This window comes from Gorilla gorilla, chromosome 12, assembly GCF_029281585.2.
Source record: "Gorilla gorilla gorilla isolate KB3781 chromosome 12, NHGRI_mGorGor1-v2.1_pri, whole genome shotgun sequence".
Classification (NCBI taxonomy): Eukaryota; Metazoa; Chordata; class Mammalia; order Primates; family Hominidae; genus Gorilla; species Gorilla gorilla.
Window position 1 is genome coordinate 112,836,098 of NC_073236.2, and position 24,451 is coordinate 112,860,548.

Sequence of the window (24,451 nt, forward strand, 5' to 3'; positions counted from 1 at the left end):
CTGAGGCAGGAGAATCGCTTGAACCTGGGAGGCAGAGGTTGCAATTAGCTGAGATCGCATCACTGCACTCCAGACTGGGTGATAGAGTGAGACTCATCTCAAAAAAAAAAAAAAAAAAGTGATTTGGGCCTTGGGTCGTGCCAGTCCACATGGGAATTCAAGTTTGTGGGGAGTCTTGAGCAAAAGCCCACTTTTCTCCAAAGAGATGCACTTTACTTTTCCTTTCAGCTCTTCCTCCAGGTTTAATACTTTAGTAGCCAACCTCCCTGAACCCAGTTCCCCTTCTCCCAGGTCTTGTTACTTTCTCACTCCTGAGCCTAATCCTGGCCTCATGTCCTTTCCTTGAAAATGTCACACTAATCACAGAGATTGAGCTCCACAAGTGCCCCCCATTCATTTCCCTCCACATCCTCCCAAATCCCCCCAGGATGAGGCTGTGCCTGTCTCACTTCCCACATAGTTTTTATCCAAGCTTGTTTCGAGATTTGTCAGTTCTTAGTTAAGTCTAGTTCAGTCTCATAGACTGTTTTTTGTTTCAGTTCTTCCAGGCACTGGGCCAAATGACCCATCCAAAGCTGATAAAGACTCACTGACCTAGGCACAGGAAGTTCTGTGAGGTGAATGAATTTCTGGGTGGTCCTAAAATAAATCCTTTCCTTCTTGTGCCTAACCCTAGGACAAGCTGCTGAGTCCACAGTTTGACCTGGAACATGGAGTGGAGGTAGGAGGAAGAGGTGACACTGCTCTTTCACCAGTTTCTAGAAACTTGGTGAAATTAATTACCTTCTGGGCCTCAGTTTCCTTCCTTTTTTTTTTTTTTTTCCCCTGAGACAGGGGGTCTCTCTCTGTTGCCCAGGCTGGAGTGCAATGGTACAATCTTGGCTCACTGCAACCTCCGCCTCCTGGGTTCATGCAAGTCTCCTGCCTCAGCCTCCTGAGTAGCTGGGATTACAGGAATGCACCACCAGCTAAGTTTTGTATTTTTAGTAGAGACGGGGTTTCACTATATTGGCCAGGCTGGTCTCGAACTCCTGACCTCAGGTGATCCTCCCGCCTTGGCTTCCCAAAATGTCGGGATTACAGGTATGAGCCACCATGCCTGGCCAGTTTCTTTCTTCATAAGATGATTTTGAAGGCCCCTTTAGGCTCTGATAGTCTAGGATACTATGCACTTGGGTCAATTGGTTTTAAGCACTTCCAAGGCTTGCTTTCCTGTCATTTTCAGTCTAGAAAGTTTAACTTCCCGGGCTGGCCTAAAGGTAGAGCTTATTTTTAAAAGGGAGGGCTAGTTCTGATTCAACAGTAGACCTAAGTGTTTGGTTGGACTTGGATCTGCTTCAAATTTCCAGGAGACATGAAGCATAATGATGTGTAATCCTTAAGACCTAGACCCTTACTCTCCCAGAGAGGAGCTGGAAACAGACCGCTTACTGAGCGATGCATAAGGGAGTACCTGTCTGGGGTTTCACCAGTGTTATGTGGAGGGGACTCGGCTTTCTAAATATCAAGCTTCTGGGAAACACTGAGTGGGGGCTGGTGGTGAGGTGGGGGGAGGCCACGGGAACTACAGACTACTGAAGGCAGGGATTATGTTTAGGAGCCACCGGGCTGAAGCCCTGGGTGACAAACTGTTGATGGTCCCAGGCCAGGGAAGGCCACTTTGGGATAGTGCATCCCCAGCTCAGTGCACACAGGCGGGAAACTGGTCCCCTGTCCCAAGCCCATAGCATCTCCTGTAGAGTTTTCTTTGGCTCCGAGAAGCAGAGGCCTCCCCTGAGCCCTGGCCCCCCTCTACCGCAAAGCAACTGGCTTCCATTACCCCTGACAGCTCCAGAGCAACAGCCCAGCCCCCGGCCCCGGCCTGGCTCAGTGCCGTTCCCTTTTATGGTGAAGCTGAGAGAAAGCATGGAGTGAGGGGGGAGAAAGTTCTGGCTGGGCAGAGGCTTGGAGAGTTCCAGGGTGCCTCTCCCCTCGCCAGAGACCCTCGGGTACCCGCAGCCACCGCTCTTCGTTCTCTTCGGCGACCTAATCTGTCCTGAACCCAGGACCCCTCTTGCTTGTCCCAGCCCTTCCTCCTCTTCTCCATTCCTCCCCTTCTCCCTCCCCCACATCCGGGGGGTGATTTCCCACTTGGCCGAAGTCCCACGGTTTGGGTTTTGATTCCGGGAGGGTCCGCCCTATTTCCGACGCCCACCTCCGGGGGTAGGGTGGAGGGAGGGAGCCCGGCTAAGACAGAACCTGGTCAGATCACAAAAGGCAGGATGGTTCTACTTGGTTGCATGTGGGTCACAAAGGATGGCGCCGGAGAAAGGAGCACCCGGCAGCACCAGCCCTGTCCCCATTCTACAACGCCTCCCACCCCTGTCCCCGCCGTCCGGGCCAGGGAGAGGGCACTGAGGGCAGGACCCAAAGGAAGCACCTGGTTGGGCCGGGCCGGGAAGCGAAGGGTGGGCAGCAGTACTGAGAGCCGGGGCCGGAAGGGGGTTGGAGTATCCCGCCGGCCCCGGCGCTGCACCCTCGCCCCAGCCCACTCCTCGGCCCCGGGGAGGCGGCCACCACGGCTTCGCTAGCCGCGTCCCGAGCCACGCCAGCTGCAGCCAGCTGTGCGGTGCCGGGCCCAGGCGCGCGTCCGCAGCCCCGCCCCACCCCCTACGGCTGGACCTCCCACCGCAGCAGCGCCCGAGGCCCGGCCCCAGCCGCGGCCGTAGCGCGCCGCGCGGAGCCGACGAGACGGCGGGGCTAGAGAGGCCTTCTCGACCGCGCCCCCCGCCGGAAGCGGCTTGTTCGGGCCTGAGCTGGCGCTACGAAGTTCCGGTCCAGGTCTCTTACTTCGGGCTTGTTCGCTGGTGGCGTCGGAGCCGAGCCGGACTGGTCAGGTCAGAGGCAGGCAGGGGCCGTCCCACGGGCCAGCCCCGCCGTGGCCGTGGCCGTGGCTGGCCCGTGGGGCGAGGACGGGTCCTTGCGAGGGCGAGGAGTGCGCCAGCCCGCAGCTCAGCCCCTCTCTTCTCCGCAGGATGATCACGGACGTGCAGCTCGCCATCTTCGCCAACATGCTGGGCGTGTCGCTCTTCTTGCTTGTCGTTCTCTATCACTACGTGGCCGTCAACAATCCCAAGAAGCAGGAATGAAAGTGGCGCTTTCTCCGCCCCAGGTAACGGCCCGGGGCTGTAGCGCCCAGCCCCCAGAGCTGAGTGGCGAGGCCGCGCCAGGGCTAGCAGGGTTCGAAACTTACAATCAGAAAGTGTCGGGCCAAGCATGATACAGTCCAGAACTGGGCCCCTTTATCTGCACAGAGTAGAGAGCGCGCTGTCCTCTCCCCGTAACCTGTTCCTTGCTAGAATGGGAGTGGGTTGCCTAACCCTCACAGTCCCCAGTAGGTAGATGCCCAAGTTGGGAGTATAGTTGTAAGGAGGCACTGACACCGGTAGGAACGAAGGTACCGAGGGTACCATCCAAGTATGAGGATTTGGGCTCTTAAATAGCCCTCATTTTCCCCAGGTTGTTTAGGCCTTATTTGGGCAGATTTTTTTTGATGAGGGGGGTGACAGATGTAGAATTCTGTTTCCATGTTCTGAGGCCAGGGGTTGGCTGCTGACCCAAACTATAGAGAAGGAAGGGGGGGCTTTGGAGCCAGCCTTAAGTGTGGGTCACAAGGATAAAGGGAACATGGATGGGCGTTACTTCCTGAAGGATTCCCCAGAGGAAAGCTGCAGCATTTTCCTTACCTCAGGTCTTTCCCGCTCTTTTCTAGGGTTCCAGGACATAGTCTGAGGCAAGATGGAGGGTATGAGGGGCCTTCACACTTCACTTCATCCCTTCTACCCATCACAACATACAAAGCAACTACACCTGGATTTTTCCAAACAACTTTTATTTCCTCAAAGTCTTCCTTAATCCTATGGAACAAGAAGCTGCCACTGAATAGGGCCCAGTATAGGGGCTTGCTTTTCTACTCCCTCCCCCCAATATAAAAATATAGACTTTTTTTTGTGGTCCCAAAATCTTGTGCTGCGGAGGGAGGGAAGGGGTGGCAGGTCCCTGTTTTGTTCTGTCTCAAGGTGATACTCTGTAATGCCTTGGACAGCGTGGCTGGCATTCCAAGGACTTAACGGCTGTCACATGGAATCAGCGGCCTGGAGGGGAACTAGCATATTTCCCACTGTTACCCCATCTTGGGGCTATATCCTGGGCTTGAACATAAAGGCATTATCAGACCCGGGGAGAAACAGTCAGTGGGGGAGATTTAGGGACAAAACAAACCTCAGGTTGGCCCAAGGGACCCCCGCTGTAACAATTCCAGGATGGGGAGTCAGATAGACTACAGGATATAGGAGAAAAGGCAGGGGCAGAGCGGGGCCGTGGGGGCCTGGCCTGAGGCAGCCTGCAACAGAAAAGAGAGAGGAATCAGGGCTGTGAAAACTCTGCTCCTCTTCTGTTCCGCTAACCAGGGGCTGGGAAGTGAAAGAAGTGGAGCAAGATGAAGATGGGTAAGGATGGGCAAGTTGGTTACTGCACAGTGGTTTGACGCTGGAACCAGCCAGCTCCTAGACCTTACGCCCTGACTAAAAGTTGTTTTCTTTTGCTTTGGATTGAAGACTTGGCCATGGTGGGGGAAAAAAAAAATCAGGGACTAGATTCTTAATGAAAGTACATTTAGTCTTTGTGCTCAAAAGGAGTAGGGAAGGCAGAAAATTATTCTGAATGACAGAAATGGGAATGAGGGGACAGAAGTGAGGGGTGGTGTGAGGGACTGGACCCAAGTGCTCACCCTGGTGTAGCAGAGCAGGATCCCAGCTCCAGCTCACTGCTCTCCCTGGTCCGGGGGGTAGGGGATGTGGGGCCTGAAGAGCCTTTCATCCCTCTGCGAGTCGGCGGTGAGCCCCGGCCCAACCTGGGCCTAGCCTGTGTGGACAGGGTTTGTGCTAAGAGGCTGGATTCTTCCATGAGTTTTTTGCTTTTAGTTTGCTTCTAGAGTTTCCATGCATAAGAGTGTTGTAGTATAGGGATCAGTAGAGGTACTGGGACATTGAATTCTAGCTGAGAGGATGAGGCAAGATAATAGCCAGAGAAGTCCTGGATTCAGTCCATGACTATGCACTCCAAGTCTATAACTAGGGGTGGCAAACGGATCCGGCATTTAACCGCCATGGCTACACCATGACTAAGGTCTGGCTGAGTAGAGAAACACTGTGTAGAAAGATAGTGGAGGGTTGGTAGACCTCTCTCAGAGCCCTCTATGCTTCAGCCCCTGCCAGAGCAGTGTACACTTCACCCATCCAGTCAGCCTCTGCCTATACTCAGCTTTACCTAGCATGGGGATCTGGACTGAATCGGAGTGGGTGGCAGGGCTGTTCCTAGCAGCAGCAACCAAATGTGTTACCTGGGGAATCCGGGACCCCTCCTGGCGGAAACTCTCCTCGGACAGGTCTGGGCAGAAAGAGAGGAGAAGCTAAGGGCAGGGGCAGGGAAAGCCAAAGCTAGCAGGCTAAGGTTGGGGTATATCTGGCAGGGACACAGGTTGAAAGCAAGCAAATGACCTGGCTGATGGGGATGGTGGAGGGCAGGAAGGGGACTGGACAGACAGGCACTCAGGCACCAGAGAAGCTCTCTGATGTGGCCAAGGGTAGATGCAGTTAAGCAGTGCTGAGCATTTTCCCTCCCACTACCCAGAGGAACAGTGCCTTGCTGGGTTCTGCCAGAGTAGCTGTGCTGGAGACCCAAAAATATTACCTGCAATCGAGTCTTGATGCAGGGCATCCGAGCTCCAGTCCCTAGCAGACCTTTCCCGATTACCATGACAGCCTCTGGTTTGTCCCCAGAGGACAAGAGTGAGCAACTGCTCCCTAGGGAACAGAGGAAACTGATCAGGGTAGGGGTCACAGAGAAGAGGAGGTAACTTCCAAAGGATCAGGGTTTCTTAACCTTGGCACGTTGACAATTTGGGTTGGATAATTCTTTATTGTGGGGAGTAGTCTTGTGCATTGTAGGATGTTTTGCAGCATCCCTAGCCTCTAAACAATTTATGCTGTTTCCTCATCTTCCCCCTCCTCAGTGTAACAACCAAAAATGTCTCCAGATGTTGCCTGATGTCACCTGGCAGCAAAATCACCCTTGGTTGAGGCTCTAGTCTGGTGGTCCAAGGGGTGGAGCAGCAACTCCAGGCTAGAATCGGAACGCACCCAAGCTTAACTCCTGTGTCAGTTTATACTACCGCAATCATATGTTTAGCATTTGAGGATCAAGTCAGCTCTACCCAGGACTGGTGGGTTCAGTGCTACCCATTGAGGAGAGTTGACAGGTTGGGAGTAGGGGTCTTTGAATGAGGTAGAACATGTTGGACTAGAGTCTTAAAATCATTCCCATCCCTTTCTTTATATAGCTGGGTCTATAATTTAAAGGAGAAGAGATGGCTTTGTGTGAATGATACGGCTACACACAGCATTTAGCAGTGTTGACAGGAGAAAGTCCCGTCATGCTTTTTTCATTCTCCTGTTTTGTCTAGTGTTGCCCAGCTCCTGGAGTCAGGGAATTTGCATAAGTAGCATTTTGCAGGTAGACAAAGTCTTCAGGTTCCTCAACTGATTAAATGAGATTAAGTGTGTAGAGCAGTGCCTGGCACATAGTAAATGTTCAATAAATGTTAACTATTGTTTTATTACACAGACACATTAATAAATTCCAGCTTCCTATACAAAGGCACCAGTGTTAGAGGTTTAGGATACCAAGAGGATAAGTGATGCCCCTGGTCTCCCAACTAGGCTTAAAGAACCTGGCCTGGCCATGGAGGAGGCTGGCAAACCCAGATTTCAGTGGCAGCGGGTACAGACCTGGTATGTTGAATGAATCAGGCAGTAGACAGGAGCCCAGCTTGTGTGAGGAGGCTGGGCCAGAACTAGTAGGAGCTGGGGATGGAGCGAGGCTGCCTGCAGGACGATGGTTCAGGGGCTGCTGCCGCCGTCTCCTGTCCTGGCTTCGGGGCTCTGAGTGGAAGAGATACAAGCAGATAAAAGGGCAAATAAGTGGGGCACTATGAGGCAGCCTTCACTGACCTGCTGGCTTCCCTGGTCAAAAGATGCCAGTTTTCAAGCTTGTCATCAGACCCACATCCCTCTCCTGAAGTAACTATTAATATAAGATGGGTAGAAAGACCTACTATTTATTACAGTTATCCATTCTCCACCAGCCTTCATCCTGCTGGTTTTTTTTGTTTTTTTTTTTAAAGGTTTCCACTCTGTCATCCAGGCTGAAGAAGTACACAATGGCACGATCATGGCTCACCGAGCCTCAACCTCCTAGGCTCAGCTGATCCTCCCACCTAGCCTCCTGAGCAGCTGGCACTATAGGTGCCCGCCACCATGCTCAGCTAATTTTTGTTTTGTTTTGTTTTTGAGACAGAGTCTCGCTTTGTCGCCCAGGCTGGAGTGTGGTGGTGCGATCTTGGTTCACTGCAACCTCCGCCTCCCGGGTTCAAGCTATTCTCCTGCCTCAGCCTCCTGAGTAGCTGGAATTACAGGCGCATGCCACCATGCCTGGCTAATTTTTGTATTTTTAGTAGAGACAGGGTTTCACCATGTTGGTCAGGGTGGTCTCGAACCCCTGACCTTGTGATCCACCCGCCTTGGCTTCCCACAGTGCTGGGATTACAGATAGGTGTGAGCCACCGCGCCCAGCCTAAATTTTGTATTTTTAGTAGAGACGGGGTTTTGCCACGTTGCCCAGGCTGGTCTTGAACTCCTAGGCTCAAGAGATCCACCCACCTCCGCCTTCCAAAGTGTAGGGATTACAGGTGTGAGCCACCGCAGCTGGCCAGTTTATTCTTTTGGCAAAGAAGTTACTGAGCTTGGCTAACACAGCTTTCCTTGGTTCCCCTCTTACCACTGATTGCTTCTCTTCCAGCTGTTCTTCCTGCCCCTTAAATGTCAAGTCTTCCCCACCATTCTGTCCTTGGGCCTCACCTGCTCTACTTACTCTTAAACTCCCAAATCACTCTGTAGCCCTTTTCTCCTGAAATCCAGCTCTAATTGTCCACTGGAGCTTTTTTTCCTGAGAAAGTCCCCTTGACAAAACAAAACTCGTTTTCTCCCTTTCATTCTCCCTGTCTTCGTGCAAAACCCAACTGCTGGAAACCTTGTTTCGTCTTTCTACTACTCCTCTCTTAGATTTGCATTTGTGTAATCAAATCCTACAATTCTATCTCTGCATTCACCTGAGTTTTTTTTTTTTTTGGAGACAGGGTCTCACTCTGTCACCTAGGCTGTAATGCAGTGGCATGAACATGGCTCACTGCAAACTTGACCTCCTGCATCCCAAGTAGCTGGGACAACAGGCACACGCCACCAAGCCCAGCTAATTTTTAAATTTTTTGTGGAGATGGAGTCTCACCATGTTGCCCAGGGTGGTCTGGAACTCATGGGCTCAAGCGATCCTCCTGCTTCAGTTCCCAAAGTGCTGGGATTACAGGTGTGAGCCATTGCACTGGGCTTGAAGATCTAAAGGATGAAGTCTAAACTTTTGAACACTACACATTCAAAGCCTTGCCCACTATAGTTCCAGTCTGCACATCCTTAGTAGGATGCTGATTTGATCCTTCATACCCTCTGCTATAGACCCCATGGCTACTAGTTGTGTGTGGTTCCTCTGGAACTGTTTCCTTTTCTAGTGAAACCATGACCATCTTTCATGTCCCATCTCAAATGTTACCTCTCTTACTTGAAGCTTACTTGACCATTACAGGCAACACTAATTGTTCTCTCATTACCTTCATCCTTTGTGTGGCTAGTAGTTTATGGTTTCTGTTTAATTAAGTTAGTATGTGTAAAGTACTTACAGGCACATAGTACTCAATAAACATAAGCTAATATTTTTTCTAACTGGAACTTGAGTTTCTTGGGAGCAGGGACTTTGTTGCCTCCAACACTATGTATCCCAGTGCCTGTAAAATACTGCCTGAAAAACCAGAGACCTTAATCAATGTTTTGTTTACTTGAACAGCAGACACCATGAGCTGGATCAATCATCTGTGGGAGTCTAAAGGCATACAGTTATATCCTTTGGGGCAGCTGTCTCTGGTCCACTCATGTCTCGAGACTTATTACTACAAGTTCTGAAGGGTGGGGCCCAGGGGGACAGATGGTAAATGGATGGGGTAGGGAGGCTTGCAGCTTTGGCGTGTCCTTCCTCATCACAGAGGAACAGCAGGTGCCAAATACTCTCAAACTGATGGGCTATTAACTTTTCATAGAACTGAATTCACCAGAGGTGCCAGCATGCCAACTGACCATTAATAAACGTGTTGGATATGAAAATCCTCTAACTTAAGAAGTGACAGTAATTTCATCTTCCCAGCCACACTGGGAATTAGCAGGCAGTGACAAGAATACTTTTGAAAGGTCCAAACCAGGTCAGGCACGGTGGCTCACACCTGTAATCCCACCACTTTGGGAGGCTGAGGCAGGCGGATCACCTGAGTTCGGGAGTTCGAGACCAGCCTGACCAACATGGAGAAACCCCGTTTCTACTAAAAATACAAAAAATTAGCCAGGCGTGGTGGTGAGCGCCTGTAATCCCAGCTACTCCAGAGGCTGAGGCAGGAGAATCACCTGAACTTGGGAAGCGGAGATTGCAGGGAGCTGAGATCGGCCACTGCACTCCAGCCTGGGCGACAGAGTGAGACTCTGTCTCAAAAAAAAAAAAAAAAAAAAAAAAAAAGAAAGGTTCCAAACCAAAATGGAAAAAAAAAAAATTGAATGGAAAAAAAAATCGATACTTGTATGAATAAAGAAGAAAGGGAGAGATCTCAGGATGGAAGCTACTCTATTATGAGGAGATATGCTGGGTACCAATTACAGGTTAAGACGGTGGTCAAGAGTCAAAAACGCCAGGCACGGTGGCTCATGTGCCTTGGGAGGCTGAGGCGGCTGGATCACTTGAGTCTGGGAGCTTGAGACTAGGCTGGGCAACTTGGCAAAACCCCATCTCTACTAAAAAAAGAAATACAAAAATTAGCCAGGTGTGGTGGTGCGCACCTGTGGGCCCAGCTACTAGGGAGGCTGAGGCTGGAGGATCACTTGAGCCAGGGACACGAAGGTTGGAGTGAGCTGTGATCACGCCACTGCACTCCAGCCTGGGTGACAGAGCGAGACTGTCTCAAAAAAAAAAAAGTCAAAAACAACCAGATGTTAGGGGGCTAGTGAGAGTTGGCACAGGTTGCCAATAGGATGACAGAAGTCAAGACTCGTGGCCATAGTCAAATAACCTAAAACATTAGCTACCACCAGTGACAGAAATAGTCTAGGGCCCAGAGCCAAGTAATTCTGTGATTAAAATGGATGTCAGGATGATGTCCAGCTGACAGTGCACAGTAGGCAGAAATCATGAACTTGATAGAGGAAATAGTTTAGATAATTTGAGAAATATCTACACACACAGGCATGCTGAAACCATATTAAGGGACAAATCTGCACCCTACCCCAGGAAAGGATAAAAGCAAGCGAGAAAGAACAAGCAAGAGTGATGTGATCAGCTCTGCTTCCAGAGGTTATGAAATGGTATCTTATGGCCACCAGCCAGATGTTCCATTTTGGGGGTGGTAGGATAGTACTGGGCAAAGGTCTAAGGTCTGAGGGGAGACTGATCTCCCCTTGAATGAGTCAGAATGGGTGTTCTAAGGTCTCACTGTTTACAGCAGCAGTTACTTGACTTGTGCCAAGGTCCTGTGTGTCATCCTCCCTGAACATCTTTGGAACCGTCCCTAGCACTCCAGATCTTAGTGAATCCCCGGGACAATCACAGACCTGATTTATGCCCTCTGAGGGGTAGAAAGGTGAGACAAGCATTCTTTTTTTTTTTTTTTTTTTTTTGAGACGGAGTCTCGCTCTGTCACACAGGCTGGAGTGCAGTGGCGTGATCTCAGCTCACTGCCAGCTCCACCTCCTGGGTTCATGCCATTCTCCTGCCTCAGCCTCCCGAGAAGCTGGGACTACAGGTGCCCACCACCACACCTGGCTACTTTTTTGTATTTTTAGTAGAGATGGGGTTTCACCATGTTATCCAGGATGGTCTCGATCTCCTGACCTCGGGATCCACCCGCCTCGGCCTCCCAAAGTGCTGGGATTACAGGCGTGAGCCACTGCGCCTGGCCGAGACAAGCATTCATTTGGTTCCCAACTTCTTGCTTTTTATTCATTCAACAAATACTTGCTGTTCACTTACTAAGTGGCAGGCAGAGGACTAGATGCTAAGGGCATAAGTAGATGTGTTAGGAGACACTTCCTGAAGCTTTTGTTTGCAGTGGAAAAAGTAGACTTAAAGCCCTCTTAGTTCCTCTGTCTTCTACCATCACTGAATCCTGCCCCCCTTTCTAATACTTATCTCTTTTCCAGATGCTGGTACTGGCTCTGGTCATCTCACCCCGTTTCCTGTCCAATATGTACAGTTCACAGACAGTGTCTTACACAGTCTTACGTTTATTCCCATTTGTAGAAACACACAGTTGTTGCCATTGTCTCAGTTAAGCTCATAATCCTTGTTCTCAAGACATTTCAGCTACTGCTCTCTTCACCTAATATCCTTGGTGATGGGCTTGGCCTTTTGCATACCCACCTAGGTACACAAGCTTTTTGTCCTCTCTACCCACCAGCTCTGTTCCTGCTCCTGGCTGTCATTTCTCACTTTGGGAATGTTTCTGTCAAACTATGTCCTACCTATTTTTCAAATTATTTCTTAACTGAACATTCTTTGGTTAATTACTCTTGTGTTTATCTACCACAGTAGTTCCCCAAACCCTCAGGATGTTTACAGTGTGTGTGCGCTCTCATGTATTTACTGTCCTGTTTCCCCTATTAAGTTTCAAGTCAATCAACCAGGAATTACTTAGTACTGACTGTGCATATTTTCTATTGGTAGGGAGAAGTAACAGAAATAGAATAGATGTCCTTCACCTCAGGGGGCTCAATGCAGTGTTGTGCATTGGAAGCGGGGCAGGGAGGATGTCAATAAAATAGTGATTAAAAAGTGCCTAGCCGGACGCCATGGCTCATGCCTGTAATCCCAGCACTTTGGGAGGCCAAGGTGGGTGGATTGCCTGAGGTCAGGAGTTCAAGACCAGCCTGACCAACATGGAGAAACCCCGTCTCTACTAAAAATACAAAAAAAAATTAGCGGGTGTGGTGGTGCATCCCTGTAATCCCAGCTAATTGGGAGGCTGAAGCAGGATAATCACTTGAACCCGGGAGGAGGAGGTTGTGGTGAGCCGAGATCATGCCATTGCACTCTAGCCTGGGCAACAAGAGTGAAATTCCGTCTCAAAAAAAAAAAAAAAAAGCCTAGACGGGCACAGTGGTTCATGCCTGTAGTCCCAGCACTTTGGGAAGCTGAGGCGGGTGGATCCGCCTGAGGTCAGGAGTTCAAGACCAGCCTAGCGAACATAGTGAAATCTTGTCTCTACTAAAAATACAAAAAATTAGTTGGGCGTGGTGGCGGGTGCCTGTAATCCCAGCTACTTGGGAGGCTGAGGCAGGAGAATCGCTTGGACCCAGGAGGCAGAGGCTGCAGTGAGCTGAGATTGCACCATTGCACTCCAGCCTAGGTAACAAGAGCGAAACTCTATCTCAAATTAAAAAAAAAAGGGGCCTAGAATATTCCAGTGACAACCTAGAAAAGGCTCTTTACTATTTCCCTTTGTAGTCAGGAAAGGAGAACTTAGGATGCTGATGAAGGAATTCCCAGGAACTGAGTTAAGAGCTAGAAGAGGCTGACCAAAAAAGAATGAGGTTGGGTGCAATGGCTCACGCCTGTAATCCTAGCACTTTGGGAGGATGAGGCTGGTGGATCACCTGAGGTCAAGAGTTCAGGACCAGGCTGGCCAACATGGTGAAACCCGTCTCTACTAAAAATACAAAAATTGGCCGGGCACAGTGGCTCACGCCTGTAATTCCAACACTTTGGGAGGCCGAGGCAGGCGATCACGAGGTCAGGAGTTCAAGACCAGCCTGACCAACGTGGTGAAACCCCGTCTCTACTAAAAGTACAACAATTAGCCGGACGTGGTGGCGTTCGCCTGTAGTCCCAGCTATTCGGGAGGCTGAGGCAAGAGAATCACTTGAACCTGGGAGGCAGAGGTTGCAGTGAGCCAAGATCGCACCACTGCACTCCAGCCTGGGCAACAGAGCAAGACTCGGTCTCAAAAAAAAAAAAAAAAAATTAGCTGGGCGTGGTGGCATGCACCTGTAATCCCAGCTACTCGGGAGGCTAAGGCAGGGGAATCGCTTGAACCCAGGGGGTGGAAGGTTGCAGTGAGCTGAGATCACACCACTTCACTCCGGCCTGGGTGAAAGAGTGAAACTCTGTCCCAAAAAAAGAAATAAAGGAAAAGAAATAGAAGAAAAACTTTAAGCAGATTTACCATGGGAAACTAGGCACACTGGAGCATGAGAAGATAGAAGTTGGAACAGCTGTGCAATCTTGGAGAAACCACTCTTAAATAGCCTCAGTTTACTTGTTGGAAAAATGGAAACACCATCCATCCCACAGCGTCCTTGTGAGGATTAAATGAAATTTATATATATGATATTATCTTGTTCACTGTTAAATGCTATGTAAACATAAGGCATTATTATTATTTTTCAAACACAGTGCACAAGTGTCCTTTCCTGATGAAGATAGACTCTCAAACAATGGGGCCTGGAAGCAGATAATCAAGTTGCCTGTCAGGGATAGAATATCTCAATGGTCACAGCTGGTAAGGACCATTGCCCCCTCCTCCATGGCTTCTCTCGCTAGCAGTCAGATTTACACAGCCACTGACACAGCACATGTCTGGTCTGTACCAACAGCTAGGGTGCAAGCTGAGAAAAGCTAACAAGGATGAGTATGCTGGAAGACCAGCAAAGCTCTTAGCCCCAGCTGACAAGCCTCCATACTCTGGGCAAGACTTCTGTAGTGCAGAGGCCAGTACAGTATTGATTTGTGGTTTAGCATATTTCCAGAAGTGGCACTATAACAATCTCTCCCCCTCCGCAATCCAGGTTACTCCCGTTAATTTCCTCTTCTTTTTCCCTAAAGGCCCATCTGTTTCTGGTATATAATTTTGACCCAGAATCTTATCAGGCAGGGTCTCATCAGGCAAAACCTGGGGGTTACTAATGCACAGTTAAGCAACTGTGCTCACTGCTGGAAAGAGACTGCTGCATTTTATACCTAGAAAAGAAATTGTCTGCAGTTGTTCCATTTTTCTTTGGAAGAGTTAGAATCCTTCTGATATCACTTTCTTTTCTTTTTTTGAGGCAGAGTCTTGCTCTGTTGCCCAGGCTGGAGTGCAGTGGCACGATCTTGGCTCACTGCAACTTCCGCCTCCTGGGTTCAAGTGATTCTCCTGCCTCAGTTACCTGAATAGCTGGGATTACAGGTGTGCACCACCATGCCTGGCTGATTTTTGTATTTTTAATAGAGACGGGTTTTTGCCATGTTGGCCAGGCTGTTCTTGAACTCCTGGCCTCAAGTGATCTGTCTGCCTCAGCCTCCCATAGTGCTGGGATTATAAGCATGAGCCACTGCACCCAGCCCGGTATCACTTTCTTAATGAGCTCTGAAGCCAGGAACAATTTCAGCCCATAAAGACCACAGATAAGATTCCCCATCATTCTACAGTGCTGCAATTTGGATTCTGAGGACATTCCCTTAACTGCCCCCATGAAGACAGACTGACATTGTCCGTGATGTGGAGGCTCCATGTCCTGTTTGGCACTGCTTCAGCTAGTGTTTCATCCTTGGAAACTTCCCTGGCTCCTAGCATGCACTGAAGCCCAGATACCCAGACTTCCCCCTCTGGCCACACACAATACCGCTCTGGAATCATGCCGCAGGGAACACCAAGGTCGTAGGAGAGGCCACAGGTTCTGCTACAAACTAATTTTATTGATTCACCCCTTGGTCCTGGGCCAACAGTATATCTTCAAGCTTTTACTTCCCCCAGCAATGCCCCAGACAACCGAACACATGTTGCAGGGGCTCCCAGACTGGCTTACCTCTGACGGGGCCCAGCACCCGGTGGGTGACCTTTTGGGTACTAGAGCCCAGGCCTGGCAGCCCTGCAGGCCGACTGCCATGAAAAGGAAAGCTGGGGGAATTCTTCATCTGTGGAGAATTTTGTTGGCTGCTGCTGCTACCACCGGCACTTGTGCCGGTGCTAAAACTTCGTGCCCGACTCAAGGTGTTTTCGGAGCAGGAGACAGGCAACCCACTGCAAAGAAGCAGATGCCAGTTAACCCTGGGCCAGGAAAGTTGTGTCCTAAGGCTTTCCCTAGGTTCTGCTGCTCAGTAAAGCTTCACCTCTGGGGTAAAAAGGCACAGGGACCCATTCCAAGGGAGAAGTGAGGAATTCATGTCCGTGGATGAAGTATCTAACCTGGGGAATACCAGCTAATCTCAAAATGTCTTAAGGGCCATCCCTGAGCAGCTTTATCTCCCAATGAATTTCACCCCTACTGCCTTGGCACTGACCCTTGAACTCCCTTCAGTCAGTCATTCACAACCCTTGGAAGCTGAGGCCTGCCCCACTGCAATTATATTTGATTTTGTACAGGGCTCTGCAGCAGTGAATCCCAAGCCTGATACTCAGATCTCTTAGGTGTATGTAGCTCAGAATAAAAGGGAAGAGGATCCCATTCTAAAAGAATAAACTAATGTGACTAATTTTAATTTACCCTGAAGATATTTGCCATTTGGCACTTTGAGGAGGATGGAAGGAATATAAATCCCTTGGAACTCCTAGCTCTAGAGCCCTGTCCCACTGTCCTATCCTTTCTCCCTCCTATTTTGCTGGCCTTACTTGTGACTTTTGGGTGGAGTTCGAAGGCCCCTCTTCTTGTTGACACCCACATTCAGAGTGCTGCTTAGGCCTCGGCTGTTGCGTACATGTTTCAGCATCCAGGCCCGTAGATTAGTAAGGCTGCTGTGCTCTGACAGTACAATTCGGGGCCACGGATTACATTCCGCCATGTCCAGGGCTGCAATGGCCATAGCTCGTCCCACCTGTGGGGTAGTCCAGTTTGGCTCAGCATGCTGGTCCTCCCATCCAGGCTGCTACCTTGGGATGGGTACACAGCACAGTGGAAGGGAAGGAGGGGCCAGACCTATAATTTGCTCATTGGATGCCCTAACCTTTGTGCCCAGGCTGTTTATTGCAAATGGATTTGGAGCTGTTCCCTAAACTACCGCCAATTTGGGGGCCCTCCCACTATGAGGGGCAAGGTGTGTCCTTTCTTTCTGGCTGGTGCCATGAAGGAATTCTCCTAGCAGGAAAGGGGTTTGAATCCCTTCTGTAACCTGCAGATCTACTTTTTTTTTTTTGAGACGGCATCTTGATCTATTGCCCAGGCTGTAGTACAGTGGCGTGTGATCTCGGCTGACTGCAACCTCTGCCTCCCGGGTTCAAGTGATTCTCCTGCCTCAGCCTCCCGAGCAGCTGGGACTATAGGCATGTGCCACCATGCCCAGTTAATTTTTGTATTTTTAGTAGAGATGGGGTTTCCCCATATTGGCCAGGCTGGTCTTGAACTCCTGACCTCAGGTGATCCGCCTGCCTCGGCCTCCCAAAGTGCTGGGATTACAGGCATGAGCCACCGCATGGGGCCAGCTCTTTCTATTAGGATAATGGGAATCATCAAGACCACTACAGTCAGGGTGCTTTTGAGCCCAGAAACTAATAAATCCAATAGAATGAGAAAGACAAGCCCAGAGGCAAACAATCTGACTCAGAGGTGCTAGGGGATTCTCTGTGATGTGGGGTCAGATATAATGCCTGTTCATTCTTTCAATACTATTACAGTCGTAGTTATGCTCCTGTTAACTGAGGAAAATAATCATAGTGGTGAGACGGCCATAGTGATGAATATCTCTTCAAAGGACCTTAGAGTCAGGCATTAAGAGTGAAGGCCTTTCCAGACTGTAAGGTTTCTCCCTTTTCCCACTTACACCATGTATTCATACCTGCTCAAATAGTTCCACAGTGTATCTGGAGGGGAAAGCCGGCGGGGGAGGGGGGCTGGCACGCCCATTGTCATGGCAGGCAGCAGGGATGCTGTTTACTGAGCGTCCAGTGTTGTAGTTGCATTCAAGTGTGTAGCTAAGACATAAAGACCTTTATCAGTGTCCCGCCTGAACAGATATCAGGACAGAACCATAGAGGACAACTTAGGTGGTCTAAGGAGGCAATCACTTGGAAAAAAGTGAACACAAATGAAAGTGCTAATAATCCATAGCAACTAGCAGCTGACCTTGGTACTGTACCATATACCCAGAGAGTCCCCCCAAGGTAGAGTCCTAGACTAAAGACAATAATGCTAATTGTGAGGTTCTCTTTTAAGAAGACTAAGGTGGTCCCCTCCCTCTCAAACACCCTGAACTGGGTGTTTTTTTTTTTTTTTTTTTTTTTTTTTTGAGACGGAGTTTCGCTCTTGTTGCCCAGGCTGGAGTGCAATGGCGCGATCTCGGCTCGCCACAACCTCTGCCTCCCAGGTTCAAGCGATTCTCCTGCCTCAGCCTCCTCAGTAGCTGGGATTACAAGCATGCACCACCACACCCAGCTACGGTGTTTTCTTTAGGGAAGCTATTTCATCAACTATATCTCAGCTTCCACCCAACCTGTGGATTATCCCTGAGGCTTTGTAGATTGCAACACGGCCGCTTCCCTCTTTAGACTGGCCATCTCTACGGTCTCGGGCATACATATTCTTCTCTGAGAAATTGCAGCCCTGGAAGTCGAAGTGGGCTGAATTCAAGGAGATGAGCTTTGGATATAGCATGTTTTCCACCTGTTTGGGGAAGAAAAGTCAACTCAGAAGGAGAGACAGAAGGGACAAGGTGCAAGGAAGAGATAGCAAGTATGCGACCATGTGACTTAATACACAGCAGATACCATCACAACCATTAACAGTAATCAGTGCTGCTTGAATTCTCAGTTTGACATTACTTCTAGGTGTTGGGAAGCAATTCTTTTTTTTTTAAGCTTTTAGCTTCTTCCCTCCAACAATGCAAAATTTTCCTTCTCTGGATTCCCAGACTCTAGCAGACTATAATGCAGTTAGCTTTCCTTAATAAAAGGTCATGATGTAACGATTGAGACATTATCCCCCTGTGCCATCTCTTCTTGGCCCTTCAAAGCTTTTTCAGAGGTAGTCTACACAGGCCTTCCTTCCAGAAGGCTACCTAAGGCTATCTTCCTTCTGTTCATGGCCTAACCCCATCTCCTAACCTGCAACACTTCTCACACTCACATGACATTCTTAGGACTCCCACCTGGGTGCTCTCATCACTAAAGCTGTTTCCGTACATGAAGCAGCCCCTTTTGGAAGCATGTCCATGCAGGTCCACATAGTAAGCAACGCCACTCTCTTTTGGGGGGATGGTATCAGGGGCTGGCTCTTCAAGCCCCGCAGACTGTTGTGGCATAATCCACACACTGTTGAGCTTCTGTTCTGCTGGCTCTGTTTGTTTCCAGGCTTCAGCGTTATGCCTGTCAGCTGAGTGCCCACACTGAGCTTCATTTTGGAGATTGTTGGCTTTCTCCAGGTCAGAAACAGGAGCATCAGGAGGGAGACAGGGACTGGGCTGGTGCTCAGAGGAACTCTGGGAGTTCAGACGAGAGTGCACATGGTGGTAGAGAAGCACAGCTTTGGCCCCATAGATGGCCGGGTGCAGGATGGCATCAGGCTTCAGGTACTGACGGTTCAGATTCACTCCACGTGAGTCTGTGCTGTAGGAAAACAAGGACTGAAGCAGGTTCTAGAGGACTGGGCCAGTGAAGGAGACACTAGTGTAGTTGAAAAGGAGACCGTAGGAGACTGACTTATCAAATGAGAGGCTGAAGCTATGTTAGGAAAGAAAGAATTGAAGACAGGGCCTCTCTTTGATCTGCTGTCACCCTTACCATAGAACCTAAGGAGCTTCCTCAGGGTAGCTGCCTCCACCCAGATGGGCCTGCAGTCATCCTAGTTTGGTTCCTTTCTGGGAGTGCCACTAGATATGATCTCATGCTTTCTCAGGAAGATGAGGTGGGCTTGCCTTTATTAGGGTGCAAGAGGACTGGGAACACAGGAGAAGCCAGAAGGCTGACAGAATTTCACTGAGATGCAGGGCATGAGGGGAAATGGGAACAGTCCAGACAGGCTGGGGAAGCCACTTACCGGTAGTGTCCCCGGACCACACCATCGGGGTTCAACATGGGAATCAGCTTAAAGACGAAGAGGCGACGGAGGGTTTGGGCCCGGGGATCATCAGGTCGGAGGATGAAGTCCAGAAAGCCATTGAAGACAAAGCTAGATGGAGTCTCCCCTGGGTGTACTCTACTGCTTAAGAAGAATATCTGAGGTAGAGAGGAGAGCAGACATTAAGTCAGTTACCCTGTAGTTCTACTTTGACAGTATATGGAGGGTGTCATGGATGAGGCAGGAATCGCCGCTGGATTTCCAGCTAGCTGAATCTGCAAGTGGAGCAGGGGCCATCACCCTTGCCACAAGTTGCGGGTGGAGGCCATGTCCAAGATGCCTAGAGATAACATAGTCTTTAGCTATAAACAGTACCTGGTGCTAGAGAAAAGCCAAAGAACTACCTTTATGCTATTTCCACTCACCCTCTTGCCTGCGAAACGGAATGGTCGAGGGGTGCTGGTATCAGGAAATAGCTGCTCTAGACGGGGCTCTCGATCTTCTCGAAGCCCATGGCAGGAAGTGATCGTCAGCAGATCTACACGAAGTCCATCCAGAGAATAGCAAAGGAGCTCCCGATGGTAATAGATGGTATCCAGGGGGCTACAGGGGAAAAAAAAATGAAGCCAGGAGAAGTCCCTAAAGTCCTAGTAAGAGGTAAGCCTTGTCACCAGCCCAGGATCTGTAAAATCTGGCCCTTCACCCTAACCTTTGGGGCCTTATAGTCCCTCACAATGTTAAATGAGGCTAAGGATTCGAGTGGGTTTACATTGCCAGAATGAAGAGTACAGGACAGGGTGAACTTGTTTTTCCCCAGTTTGTGGCTTCCTAGAATAGATTACTTCATGTAGTCAGAGTTGTTCTCCGTGGGGGCAGATAAAAAAGGTATACTGAGTCACATAATGCTGGCTAAACTGGATAATTAATGGGAGCTGGGCTAGTAAGAGGTCTGAACTGGGCAGGTGAAAGAGTGGAGGGCAGGTGTCAATATGCTGAGATCAGGGTCATACAGAAACATAGTTTTCAAAGGTACCCAAAGTCCTGTCTGTATATTCTGTACAGAAAAAAGACGGATGAAAGTTTGGTTCAGAGCTCTAAGAGCAAATTCCAGAAGTAGTGGAGGTGCTGTCTGATCCAGGACTGTGTGGCAAGAATAAGAATGGGGCTGGCACCTGCTATGGGTAGGGTGGTTCTCCGGAAAGCGCTGGTCTAGCTGGTTTAGCAGTTCCTGGCAGTCACTGTAGGAGAAGGGGTAGCAGAAGGCGAAGAAGGTGGTGGCCCCACGGCCCTCCACGAAACGATGAACAAAGGATAACACAAACTGCGTCTCTGTCATCTGAAGAGCAGAGGAGGAAGAGGGAGGGGCAACATGCCATTGTCAGAACTGAGCTCCTACTGGGACCACCAGGAACTGACCTCACACCCTTATCACCTTTACCGACTTCCCTCCCTCTGACACTTTCTATATGAAAAGTGGCTCCTTCTAGGCTTCCTGAGGCAGGGGCTCATCTTGGACTCTAGCTAACACTGGAGAAAAAGCTGATACTTAAACCTGTTGTCCCACCTGCTTCATACTTGTATCAAGGAAAAACGCTTTACTTTCCTCTCTACTTTTATCACTCAAGTCTTTCTTTCCTCCTCATGGAGAACTTACCTCAAAGGTGGGCCGGTCTCGAATGCGTTCCCAGCGTGGCCGGGTGGGCAGTGTGCGCACAAAGGGGGCCATGCCCTGGGAATACAGCTTGCTCTGCTTGTTCATGTTCATAATGTTGATCTTGATGAGTTTTCCTGGCATTCCTCCCCGGACGCTGAAGTAGAACCATGACCTGAGGACCAGAGTAAGAGAGAGGTCATTACATGTGGAAGGGTTGGAGATATGGTCTGTGGGAGAGCTGGAGCCAGCCAAATTGGGAAAGGGTTATTTGGCAAGGAGAAAGGAGGGACGATGGGTCAGAAAAGGACAGGGAGCATGCTGGGTATGAACAGATAAGTCAGAGGGCTAACTGAAGCATGGGTTTGGAGCCTTTTTCCACCCTCCATTTCGTTCCATATACCTGTTCCCATTCTCAAATTCCGTTTCAGCACAGTCTGGTCGGGTCCACACGTTGAATTCATAGTCAGGGGAAGAGGCAATGCCACTGGTCAGGGCTGACGCCCCACCTCCTACCCCTTCCCCATCACTGGACAAAGATTCCACCTTCTCCACATGGGCTAGATTCCCTGAATCAAAGCGAGAACTGAACAGCAATCCCCCACAGCGCAGCTCCATGGTGGGGCTGGGAAAGCATCCTCCTGCCCCGCTCTGGCCCTGAGAGCTGGGGGAAAACAAGGGTTAGGTTAAGGAGGAAAGGGAAGACAAATCGAAGAGTTTTCTGGGTATCTCTTGATAAATAAGAGCTATTCTTAGGGAGTGCCCTATGAAACAAAAGGCTCTCTCCCTCTTAGAAAACAGAAAAGTGGTCTTCCAGCAAAGGCCAAGAGAAAGCAGCATTCTGTACCCCAACACTAAGGGTTGTAAATGACCTAAAGGGACCCCATTTTACTTTAGCTTGGCTGTTCCCAAATAAAACTCAGTGGCTTAACTATGTTGAAAAACACTAAACTCTCAGCTGCTTTGCAGCCCAAAGATTAGAGAATATAATCAGGGAGGTCAGATTTCCCAAACCTAGCCAAGATACACTCACCACCATACATGGCCACCTTTAGAGATGGGCCGTTCTGGATCTCTGGCTCTGCACTCTCCAGCACAGAGCAGAGAGAGGAATCGAGGTTCTGAGTGTAAATGGGTAGTCCTCTCTCCAGCCTCTGTCCTCACAAGTACTGAGCGGACATTCTGGTGTTGCTCCCCTGAGCCCTGGAAGGGCTGGTTCTTCATTTTTTGTTCCTACCTTATGCCTAGTATGGAGGAAAACTATAACAGTGGTGCCTCTGCCAAGCCAAAGGCTACTGGGCTCACCTAGCGACTGGAGCTCCCTTCCAGCCAGGGCATGGGTCTGTTTCCATCCCCCTCCGCCCCGTAAGCACTGCACCCTGAGAAAGCTACCCTAGTAGCTGTGGATGAGTAATGGGTGTTCTCAGCACCCCTAAAAGAGGTGGGCTGCTAGAGTCCCACTCGGGGGCAGGAGGCTGGCTTCTCCACCCTCGACTCGCGGGCAACCGTCACACCAAGCGGGCTTGCCCTGGGCAGGGTGGGACTGGGAGGCATGGAAGGGGTCGAGACGGACTCCCGCGGCAGGGGGTTAGGCAGGGAGGGCCTAGGAGTCAGAGGTGAGGCCACGGAGCTGGGCGGGGTCGGGACCGCGTAAGCCAGGTCGGGAGGGGGGTGCGGGGTGGCCTTCGAGGGGCTCGGGCTCAAGGGGCTGAGAGAAGGGGGCGGGGCCGGGGCTGGCGGGGCCGGGGCTGGCGGGGCCCGTAGTCCGCGCAGAGCCCCTCACCTCTCTCCGGGCCGGTGATCCCGCTCCCTCTCCCGCTAGCTAGGCCGCACCTTGGGCCCCGGCACCCGGGCCCTCCACCCGGGCCCCCAAAAAAACCCGAGCGCCTCGGTGCCGGGACCCCGCTCTGCCAGGAAACAAGAAGTCTCTCGCCTATTGGCCGCGGCTGCAGCTGGCGACCCGCCCAGTAAAGCTCGCTACCATTGGTCAGCTCTCAGGGTTCCTCGCACGTTAGTGGGTACCTGAGCGAGTGTCGTTCGGGGACGATGGCGGGCAGGAGCGGCCGGAGGGTTCTAGCAGCGTATTCCGGAAGACGGTTAACGGCCTGCCTGCCGGGAGGCGGGAAAGATAAAGTGGTAGAAACTGGGACTTAACTGCGAAATAAAAAGACATCGTGCGAAACTCCTTATCGCTTAACAGTCTTGTATCTCTAAAACGAAACACTTAGCCCACTGCGCCGGGAATCCCTCCCATTTTGTGTTCTCTAGTGCGATGGACGCAAAAGCCGAGTGGAGGATGCGGGCATCGATCCCGCTACCTCTCGCATGCTAAGCGAGCGCTCTACCATTTGAGCTAATCCCCCGCCTGCTAGTTAGTTCTTTCCCTTTGCCTTACAGGTTCACTGCACTGTTCACTGACCAGTGGATCAACCATAGTTCAGGACATTTATTTAGCAGAGTACAATACAGTGGCATCCATGTGCAAGATTCTAAAAATCAAGCATATAATCGTGTGCTTAAGCAGAAAACATTCTAAAACACGTTACCACACGTACGTTGAACGCAGAAAGAGCGTTACCGTATACTACATACTACGGTGTGCCCTACGGACTGACGGCAGTACAAATGCTAAGTCACATGAGGCCTCCAAGCCTTTCACCTTATGGGATAATTGAATTAAGTTGAGGTTAAAAATTACAGACGAAGTCCTTCGAGCCGGAATCGAACCAGCGACCTAAGGATTGCTATTTTCCATCCGCTACAGTCCTCCGCTCTACCAACTGAGCTATCGAAGGCTCCGCTGCGATAACATGCTCCTGACAGCCCTCTAATGCTTACCGCAACCTCATCCAGCCATGACCCCCGCTTTCTCCAGCTGAAGGAACCTGCCGGGGCAGGAGACCCATGGGACCTCACAGAGCTGAGAAAGCCGGAGACCCAAAGGCAAGGAAAAGAAGCTGCCCAAAGTCCGGGTTCTCAGGCCAGAACGGAGGCCACACCGGCCCTGAGCTTCCCGGCTTTTTAACAAAATGCTCCCAACACCCCGCGGTGGTTTCTCCTGGACCGCGAACGCCGAGCCCGCTGCCGCCTCCTGGAGCTCCGGGGCAGCGCTTGTGCCGCGGTACCGGCACTCACAGGGGCTTTGCGACCGCGACGCGCAAACCCTGCTCGAGAGCCGATGGGCCACTTTGGCTGCTCCCGCTCCACATTTCCCTTGGCTTCTCCGGACGTGCTCTCCTGACGCGAAGGACATTCGCTCGGCCAATTAACTCAGGTTTTGTCAGGCTCTATTCGTCCTGACCAGTGCAAGAGAGACGGCGACCGCGGGGTGCTGCAGGCTTCGGCGCGGCGCGGGATGGGGCTGTGCCGAACCCCCTGGGCCGCCCTGGGATCGCGGGCCTGGCGGCGTAGCCTGAGGGCTCGGGGAGAGGGCTACGCGCCAGGAGAGGGCGGCGGGGCTGCAGTACAGGCTTTCCTGCCCTAGGAAGCGCTCGCAAGCCTGGGGGATTCCCCTGCGGTAGACCTGGGATGGTGGGCGGCGCGCGGCCCGGTGGGTCCCTGCAGCCTCCGAGGCCCACGTGAGGTCGGGGTCGGGGCG

At 50.7% G+C, this 24,451-nt stretch overlaps 2 protein-coding genes and 2 non-coding genes across 8 annotated transcripts; 1 reads left to right on the forward strand and 3 right to left on the reverse strand.

The window, feature by feature from the left end:
* The first annotated feature begins 2,694 nt into the window (after positions 1-2,694).
* On the forward strand, positions 2,695-3,985 carry OST4 (oligosaccharyltransferase complex subunit 4, non-catalytic). Its single transcript, XM_004028975.4, has 3 exons — positions 2,695-2,876; positions 3,014-3,151; positions 3,752-3,985. Exon 2 carries the CDS (start codon positions 3,015-3,017, stop codon positions 3,126-3,128), a length of 114 nt encoding a protein of 37 aa, XP_004029024.1. The 5' UTR covers positions 2,695-2,876; position 3,014; the 3' UTR covers positions 3,129-3,151; positions 3,752-3,985.
* Positions 3,855-23,960, reverse strand: AGBL5 (AGBL carboxypeptidase 5). Of its 5 annotated transcripts, XR_010130030.1 has the most exons (17): positions 22,637-22,785; positions 21,887-22,097; positions 21,257-21,517; positions 20,857-21,028; positions 20,375-20,538; positions 19,628-19,805; positions 19,182-19,360; positions 18,295-18,751; positions 17,641-17,810; positions 16,987-17,122; positions 15,827-16,029; positions 15,024-15,238; positions 6,828-6,980; positions 5,731-5,843; positions 5,381-5,427; positions 4,769-4,902; positions 4,358-4,381 (listed from the first exon to the last, which is right to left on the reverse strand). XR_010130030.1 is itself a non-coding variant. In XM_019021291.4 (16 exons), the coding sequence occupies exons 1-16, from the start codon at positions 23,757-23,759 to the stop codon at positions 4,210-4,212; spliced, it is 2,862 nt and encodes a 953-aa protein (XP_018876836.3). In that variant the 5' UTR covers positions 23,760-23,960; the 3' UTR covers positions 3,855-4,209. The 5 variants fall into 5 exon arrangements, 4 of the variants coding, with proteins under 4 accessions (XP_018876836.3, XP_055233588.2, XP_063552077.1 ...); XM_019021291.4 differs by lacking the exons at positions 5,381-5,427; positions 21,887-22,097; positions 22,637-22,785 and adding exons at positions 22,876-22,962; positions 23,692-23,960 and having other exon boundaries at positions 3,855-4,381; XM_055377613.2 differs by lacking the exon at positions 5,381-5,427 and having other exon boundaries at positions 3,855-4,381.
* On the reverse strand, positions 23,144-23,216 carry TRNAA-AGC (transfer RNA alanine (anticodon AGC)). Its single transcript has one exon. It is a non-coding gene; the product is annotated as a tRNA-Ala (tRNA).
* On the reverse strand, positions 23,560-23,648 carry TRNAY-GUA (transfer RNA tyrosine (anticodon GUA)). Its single transcript is given in 2 exon segments — positions 23,560-23,595; positions 23,612-23,648. It is a non-coding gene; the product is annotated as a tRNA-Tyr (tRNA).
* Positions 23,961-24,451: the final 491 nt, after the last annotated feature.

Bases quoted from the DNA above. Each gene is read 5' to 3' on its own strand.
- OST4 (XM_004028975.4), top strand. From the start codon at position 3,015: ATGATCACGGACGTGCAGCTCGCCATCTTCGCCAACATGCTGGGCGTG.
- AGBL5 (XM_055377613.2), bottom strand. From the start codon at position 22,077: ATGAAGAACCAGCCCTTCCAGGGCTCAGGGGAGCAACACCAGAATGTC. The intron at 20,539-20,856 runs GTAAGTTCTCCA...TCTGCTCTTCAG, and splicing joins GAGACCGGCCCACCTTTGAG to ATGACAGAGACGCAGTTTGT. The intron at 18,752-19,181 runs GTAAGTGGCTTC...GTTTTCCTACAG, and splicing joins GTGGTCCGGGGACACTACCG to CACAGACTCACGTGGAGTGA.